Here is an 8,412-nt window from a genome sequence, read left to right on the forward strand (position 1 = left end):
AGCCTGCCCTACAGCCGCCCCATTAGCCCCACGCCCTACAAGAACACCATTATCCTTACCCCATTGCCCCGGCCCCCAGCGCCCCGCGCCCGCCCAGCCCCACTACCTGCTGCGAGGGCAGCTCCACGTGCCAGGCGCGGTTGGCGGGGCCAGCGGCCGAGCTCATGGCGGTGGCAAGCAGCGGCCCGGCAGCGCCTGCGCATCAGGGCCGCCCCCGCCCCTCAGGGCCACCCGGGCAGGCGGGGGTTAATGGCGGCCGGCGCCGACACCGGGCCGAGACGCCGCTGTTGGAGCCATATTACCGCAGTGCTCAGGAAGGAGGGCGGGGCGGGGTGCGCGGCCCGCCCATTGGCCCCGCAGGAGGAGAGGCGGGACTCCGAGCCGCCGAACAGGACGGCCATTGGCGGCGCGGGGCGCCCATCGCAGGGGCTCTCAACGGGCTTTGTCGAACCGCCGAAAGCAGCCCGCCCCCGCCGGCTTCTGGATTGGCTGAGCCGCTCCTTGTGGGCGGCATCAGAAAGACGGAAACTGGCTCGGATTGGCCCGCGGGGCTGTGATGGGCAGGCACCCCGTCACGTGGGGAACTGTTTTGGTCACGTGCCTCCGAGCGCGAGCGTTTGCGGAGAGGAGGGCGGGGGTGCCGTCGCCATGGCAACGAAGGAGCGCGGGCAGCCGGGCCTGGCCGGCGAGCGCTCCCATCATGCCCTGCGCGCCAGCCCCTGAGTGATCTCACCGGCACGGGGGCCAGGATTCCCTCGGGAACGGACTGCTCCCGGCAAGCACTGCGGTCTTGAAGGGACCTGCTCACAGCATGCACTGGGCCTTGAAAAGGCCTATTCCCAGCGTGCACTGCGGCATAGAAAGTGCCTGTTGGCGGCATACACTGCAGTGTTAAAGAGGCCTGCTCCCAGCAGGCATTGGGGGCAGGGGCAGAGTTAAGGTTGTCCTTGATTATCACCTGTATTCTTATTTTTTATTCTCATCTCCAGTATAACAGGCTTTCTTGGTTCTGGTTTTCAAATGGGGAGTACTGAAAGGCAGGCTAGAGGCGCACCTTAGAGGCTAACTGAATCAGAGGTGCATAACATAAGCCACCTCACAAAGCATCTCTCCGTCTTTCTCTCTGGCTGCACACTACATTTATTATAGCATTGTGGTGACTATATAGTCAGACCCTGACATCCTAGGCCTCAGGGTCAGCATAGGGATCAGGGTGGTCAAGCTGATTCACTAATCCTGTGCTGTACCCACAGCTGTGGAGGCAGCTGCCCCCTGAGGGTAACACGTGAGCCATAACTCTGAGTCGGGGCAGCGGCACAAAGACCTAAGTGGCTGGCAAGTGGATGGGGTGTAGGCAAGGCAGAGCCCTGAGAACCACTGCGGCGAACCCGTGAGTATCCCGTTTTTGGGTCCAGGGGGAAGGAACACCACCGAACCCCTTCTTCTTTACATTTTCCATCAAGTCATGGCGGGAAAGTTGGGGGACCCAGACCACGGAGCAGGAATGTACTCACAGCACCAGCAGGGGGCGCCACAGCCACTCACTGGTGAATCATGGAATACATTTAGACCGGTCCTGGGGGCAAAGTAAGAGTGGCCACTCACGCAAAGTAATTACCACACAATTCACTGGTTAATCAGGCCATACGTTTATACCAGCCACACATGCAAAGTAATCATCACGTGCTCAAAATGACTCCAGCTATAAAAAGAGCCAACTAACTACAAAGTTAGTGCTTGAAAATGTGTGTCAGCTCTATAGGTGGTTTCTATCCAGCTTTAATTTGAGCGTGTAGTAGGGCCCTCTGGTCTCCCAGGCATATGTCTACAGCTTTCAATCTCCTCTCATCTTACACCGTCTCCTTCCACCTTGGTATATCTTCACCTAGCCCATGCCTATCACTTCTTACATTCACTTCCCATCATTGCCTTGGTCTGCCTCAAGGTCTGATACTCTCCACTGCAGCATCCAAAACCCTCCTCGCATGTCTTCTCTCATCGCTTCTTGCTATATGCCCTGCCCATGTTGTTCTCTGCGTTCCTGTCTTGCTCAGGACATCCAATCTTTTGTAAAGCTCTGCAAGCTCTTGATCACATCTTCTCTTCTATGTGCTTTTTGCTTGCACTGCACCAAATATTTTCTGGAAGTACTTTTCTATCAAGTGCTCACAGCCTTTTTCTATTTGCCTTTGTCAAGCATTCAGGATTCATATCCATAGTAAAGCACAGATTGAACAATTGTACTGTGAAGCTGGATGTTAAGATTTCTTAAGGTTTAATCCAGGCTCAACAAGCATATACGAGCACTGCACATTCTTGCCACGTATTCTTCAGCCATTTGATTGTCCTCAGCAATTATTGTTCCTAAATATTTAAATTCCTATACCTTTTCCACATTGTCAGTCCCTAGCCATACCTTCCTGAGATTTATTGATGCCTTGCTGACATTGATAGCAAGCCCAGCATCTTTGGCATTTGATTTATGATCTCTGCATGCACCTCTGATTCATTTAGTCTCTAAGATCTACCATACCTCCTGACTGACTTAAGACTAACACAACTAACTACCTCTAACCCATTTATGACCCCAGCTGACTTCCTGCCCTTTGGGCAGGGGGCCGGACTCGATGATCTCCCAAGGTCCCTTCCAGCCCTAATGTCTATGAAATCTATGAAATACAGGCAACCCCGCTTAACGCTGTTTTGCTATAACGCTTGTTTTAAATTGATACCTGATTCCACTTAGCATTCAGTGCATTTCATTATAACATTCGCAGTCACTATCTTGGGTCATTAAAAACACTTGCAGTCACCATCTTGGGTCATCAAAAACTTTTGGTTTCACTTAACACTAGTTTCGCTTAACACTCGTTTTTTCTGGAACCAATTAAGAGCGCTAAGCGGGGGTTACCTGTATGTTGAAAGGAAAACTGATAAAATATCTGAACAGGACAACAATGGGATATTATTAACAATAAGTTAACATATCCAGAAATAAGAACTTCGTGATGGGAATTCTTCTGACTTCATTGGGCTTAGTTTCTTTTTATTCTGGAAGCAGGAGCCTAAGAAACACACCCAGCAATACAAAACCTGTGACACAATTGAAACAGCTGGCTGTATAATTCAAAGACTCTGCCCTTTGCTACCTCATTTGGTCAAAGAGTGTGTTGCTGCAGGCTCCAAAACAGTCAATACATAAGATGCCTTATTACCTGTAATACTGAAATGAGCTGAAGATGGAGTTTCAGCCTTACCCATTAATTTCATGACTTTTGACAGATCAAGTCTGCCCCCATGTATTGTACATAGCTACTGGACTTGAAGAAAAATGAATACAGAGATATTTCACGTCTTGTGATTTTCTTGTTTGACCACCTACATAACAATTCTCTCTTCTGGCCTTAAAATCATGAACTTAAGATTAGATATGGCTTGGTAGACTGTGAACTAAAATAGCAAGAATACATTATGAATACATTTAATCATAGCACTTGTAAATCTCCTTGAGCAAGGACTGTGTCTTCTTCTATGTTTTGTAAAATACCAGCCACTCAGAAGGCACCTAAATAATTAACAAAACCTGATAGCACAGTACTGAAAATCTTGGCCATATATTTGACTTTACATAGGAGCCTTTGTAAAGGGTTGAAGTCTTAGCAAAGTGTAATTCTAAATTTCAACCAAACAGGGAAGTTGATTGTTATCCACTCATGTATGATTGATGATCCTGGAAATGGCTAAATTAAGAAAGGAGGCAGTGCCAGTTCTTGATCTCATTGTATCAAATCCATAGATATGCAGCACTTGCAACTTCATTCCCAAATCCTCAGTCCTGCTTTCACACAAATGCAATGTATTGCAACACCAAATATGTTTACAAAATAATCATATGACTTTCAGGCAGGGGATGGAAATGCTTAACAAGCTTATGTGTCATGTGTTCCTAGAAAATTTAAGCTCACAAAATCTCCCTGATAAGAAAGCTATTCACTTTAGTCATAAGCCTGGCCAGAAACCATTTCTTCTAGTCACTTTTTGGAAAACAAAGCCAGGAAAGAATTAGAATGATTGTTAAAAGAATTATAAGTAGCATTTTTAATGGAATAGACTATACCATTCTATAGAAGAACATATATTTCATGTCTTAAAAACTACTCAGGCAAATTGGATGATGGAGCACTGAAGTTAGCCAGAAGTGGTGTTAGGGATCTATTATGTATGGTCTTTTTCGGAGCCATTAATTGATCAGTTAGTTGACACCGTGTTGAAAGCAGAACAATCAGAGGGTTCTGTGGGGTTCCCAACCACAGGCCATTATTTACATCCCACTGCATTTTTTTGCAAGATCAGATGTGGTAATGCTAGTGTTTTAGCTAAATTCCAGTTGTACCTTTAATTCTCTGCCCACAGATTCAGTTAGATCTGATATTCTTCATTTCCTGTCTCTAAAATGTTGTATGACATTGGTGTGGGCGACGCTTCACTAGAAAGCGACTGTTTCACTGATGGATAAAATAATTACTGTGTAGGGGATCGCATACAGAATTACCCCTTTGTGCACACATTTTATTCCAAGATGTGAGGTTACTGCAACTGCTTGTGCAATTTAGGCACATGAATGTACAGATGCATCTGCTCATGGAATAGGACAAGCAGAGTTCTGAACATCTGGGCTAGGGACAGAAATCACACATAAACTGGTATAAGTAATCCATAATACAACAGAAGTTCAGTGCACATAAAATGCTTTCACAATCGATGAAACAGATTTAAGATAAACCTGGATGGATGTGTGGATGTAGTATCAGACTTAACTGATTTAAATTAAATTGGTTTATTGAACTTCTGCCCCAGATCCCCTCCAGATTCAAGTTAACTCACAGTCCCCCAGCATCCCAGGATGCTTTGTACCTCCCCCGCAACCTCCATCCCCGCCCCACAGGGTGGGCAGGCTACCCTTGGCTAAAGCTGTCTGCTGCAGCCAAGCAGGGAGGCATGTTGTAGCTCCCCCTAGCTTCTGGCCCAGGCCACTGCAGGCAGATGGCTGCCTTTCTAGAATCAAAAGTGAACATCTGTTCACTTGCTTATTGGCTCAGGACTGTATTCATTTGGCTAGAAGTCTGGAAAATGTTGATTCAGAACAAGGTAGTACTGTATAAGGAGACTGGAAAGGGAAGGCCAGGTACTTCAGATAATGAAAAGGGAGATTAAAGTCTGGAGCCAGAAAAGTAGTTCAGCATGTGTGTATAGCATTAAACCAGTGGTGCTCAACTGAAGGTACCCCTCATTAGACTCAAAGCTCCCCTTGCAAAATGCCAGCTCTTTGCTTTCACTCCTTTTTTTTAAATATAGAAAGTAATAAAGCAATTCTTCTGTTGAAAGCTCCCAACAGGTCAGAATGGTTTTGACACCATGGATTCCTATTTGAAATCTCTGGGTTTATTTTGTGAATCATGTGTAGGTGTTTACACACCTAGCAATGGTAATGTTCCAGGGTCCCCACGTAACATCTTTAAAAGGATCTCTCACAGCACCCCAGGGTTGAGAATTGCTTCTTTAAGCAGGCAAGCAGTCCTGCATCAGTAGGGCTTTGTATCTTCCTAAGGTTGGGGTTTTTTTGTAGCTGACTGAATCAGAACCTGAATACACAGTACTCTCCACTTGGAAACTTTGCTCCAACAAGGCATATGGGAACTAGGTGCTGTTTTGAATCTGATGTAAAACTGAGAAGCTGACAATCTGTAGTCATTAAAGACCCTCCAGGGCAAAAGTTGCACTATGAATATAAATCATTATTAAATTCATTTGCTGGATATATGTAACTCTGGTCATTAAGTTCACTGGATTTAATAATAAAGACTGACATTTCATTTACAAATCCCAAAGAGCAGCATGGGATATAGTTCATGGCTAGATTAGGGAATGGACAAGAATGTTCCCCCAGGTGTGTTCTCAGGGATCAAGAGGTTGTAAATTCCTGGGATGCCATGAAGATTAAGAGTCTTTGAACTATATACCTGAGAGTTTGCATGTGACTGATGCATTGCATAGATCTTACACTTGTTCATGATGCAAACATGAATTTTGTTCGCTGGAAACTGCTTGAATGTTGTGCTGATCAAAATGGGTGCAACGTTTCTCTAAAATTTCCTCCCATAGCAATGCTCATTTCCATGCTTTGTCCTCTTGGATGCTGTTACTGCTTGTACCAATGACAACATACCGCTAGCACTTTCCAGATTCTTTCCAAACAATGCCTTGCAGAAATTCCTATGGTAAATAGGAAAAGCCATTATCTACTTTTGGGATTAGCTGTTATGCATTGGGATTAACTATTATGCTTTGATAGTTTCAGTGTATGGTGGGAGAATTACATAGTTTAATATTTTCCAGTGGGATCAGCTTTTCTTTAACATGTAATTTCAATGCAACTTATTTAGAGAGCTTCATGGTTTATTGGTTTGGACAGGACTGTGAATGACCACGTTCATTTTTAATCATGCCCTGCCTCTCACTCCCTCTGTGGCCTTCAGCCAGCCACACTGGCATGGTCTGTGCTAGAGAAATTAAACCAACGATAGCTCCCAGAATGCTTATATACCATGGTTAAACATGCCCCAGACAGTCGACAAGTGGTGTTTCAATGGTTTAATCACCAGTGAAAACAGAAAACCTGCCAGCAGGTTTAAGAACCAGATAAAATTGAACCAATTCATCCTGAACCAGAGGGATGCCACTGATCATGCCAACAAGCTGAAACGGTTTGGCTAGTGCATGTTGTATTGTTTGTTCTGCGAGCTTATCCAGAAATCTTGAGATCAGCACACTGGAGGTATTGCACCTAGAAGGTTTACAAGAGCACCAGTATGCACGTGAGCATGAATTAAACTGACTCATTCTGGCTAATATGGATACATGACAGTTAACCCAATTATGTATGAATACTACAGCACGAGGTTAAATCCTCTGTTGTGGACAAGACCTCGTATACTATGAGAAAGGCAGGTATTCAACAGGTGGGGTAGCACCAATGCTCTATTCTGGTTGAATGGCATTGGATTAGAGCAGCTTTCCAAAGGGTAAAAAACAGTCCAATTTGCTAGACTACTGTCCTTCAGGGCATCCAGGCCCTTTCAAACTCGCCCAGAATCCCTTGCTGCTACACTTGCCCAACTGGAACAGTACAGAGCAGTGCTAGTCGAGAGGCAGGTCAGAGCTTGCAGTAATTCAGAACATGGGTCAACATAACTAGCGTGAAGGCATTGAACTACTAAGCCAAAATCAGTACAGTATGACTGGTTCCAGTAGCAACAGTTCAGTTCTCTGGTGCAGACACAGGCTTAAGTTTTCCTGCCTCTAAAATAATGCAAGCAGCAAGAGGCTGGGGAGGGGTGGGGATTGGTTCTGTTTTGCTCTTTGCTGACATCTCTTATTGGACCAACTGTACAGCTGGGAGAGATGTTAGATAAGCTTTTGAACACAAAGTGCCCTCCTTCCTCAGGTCTGGGAAAGAAGCAGAGACAACCTAAGCTAAATACCAGATAAAATAATGAGTTTTGGATAAAAAACGCTTGCATTTCACCTGTTCCTGGGACCCTTGTGCCTAAAAGAACACCCCAGCCCCTCCAACATGGTGATAATAAATACTTTTTTCCAACCCTTTAGTTGATCTAATAAAAGACATCACATCTACCCAAAAAACCTTGCCTGCCTGTGTCCTTAGACCAAGACAGCTGCAACCAACAACCCTGCCTACTTTGTAGAGTTTTGTGAAAATGAATTAGTTGATGTGTATAAAGGGTTTTCAAGAATAATATAGCATTACCTGGATATTGGTATGATTTTTTTTGTGATTGTGTTTTATATTCAAGGAAGACTATATTTCAACTCATGGCCGAGATGTTCAGTAATGGGTTCTCTGGTGGCTGATAAACCTGATTTTTACTTGAAATGCATGGTGACAGGCAGGATAGATGATGTGGACTAGAACGGTTGTTCTTGACATTAAGACTTCCTTTGTCGATGCATCCCTGATGTGTTGATTCTCCTGGGGTGGTGTGGGTACTAAGGTGCACAATTCATAGCCCAGAGGTAGCAAATCTGAGACCAGAGCAGAAGCACTCATGGTGTGTGTTGTCTGTTGGATTCCAAGTGAGATCTGCAAATTCTGTGAAATACGTTGTCACAAGGACATGAAACAAAGGATGATGAACTGATGTGCCTGTGTCTTGCATTTATGGGCTTTTTCCCCCCAGCTTTGAACACTGGTGCCATAGTAATGGAGGACTGTTTTTACAACAATCCTTATATCTCTTTCATTGCTCAACACTAAGCATCTGGAACAAACTCACCCCAGAGGTGGTGCAGGCACCTACTCTGGACTCATTTAAATGGCATTCGGATGCTTAT

The 8,412-nt window shown here is 45.0% G+C and overlaps 1 protein-coding gene across 2 annotated transcripts in view; it reads right to left on the bottom strand.

Moving 5' to 3' along the window:
• The window catches only part of UVRAG (UV radiation resistance associated), a 145,568-nt gene extending 145,232 nt beyond the window's left edge, over positions 1 to 336 (bottom strand). For both annotated transcript variants that reach the window (XM_090030753.1, XM_090030751.1), the window contains exon 1: positions 107 to 336. In XM_090030753.1, coding sequence (XP_089886879.1) covers positions 107 to 166 — 60 coding nt within the window. In that variant the 5' untranslated portion in view covers positions 167 to 336. The remainder of the gene's footprint in view (positions 1 to 106) is intronic.
• Positions 337 to 8,412: the final 8,076 nt, after the last annotated feature.

Source organism: Crocodylus siamensis, chromosome 1 (genome assembly GCF_052110815.1).
Source record: "Crocodylus siamensis isolate JL-2025a chromosome 1, ASM5211081v1, whole genome shotgun sequence".
Lineage (NCBI taxonomy): Eukaryota > Metazoa > Chordata > Crocodylia > Crocodylidae > Crocodylus > Crocodylus siamensis.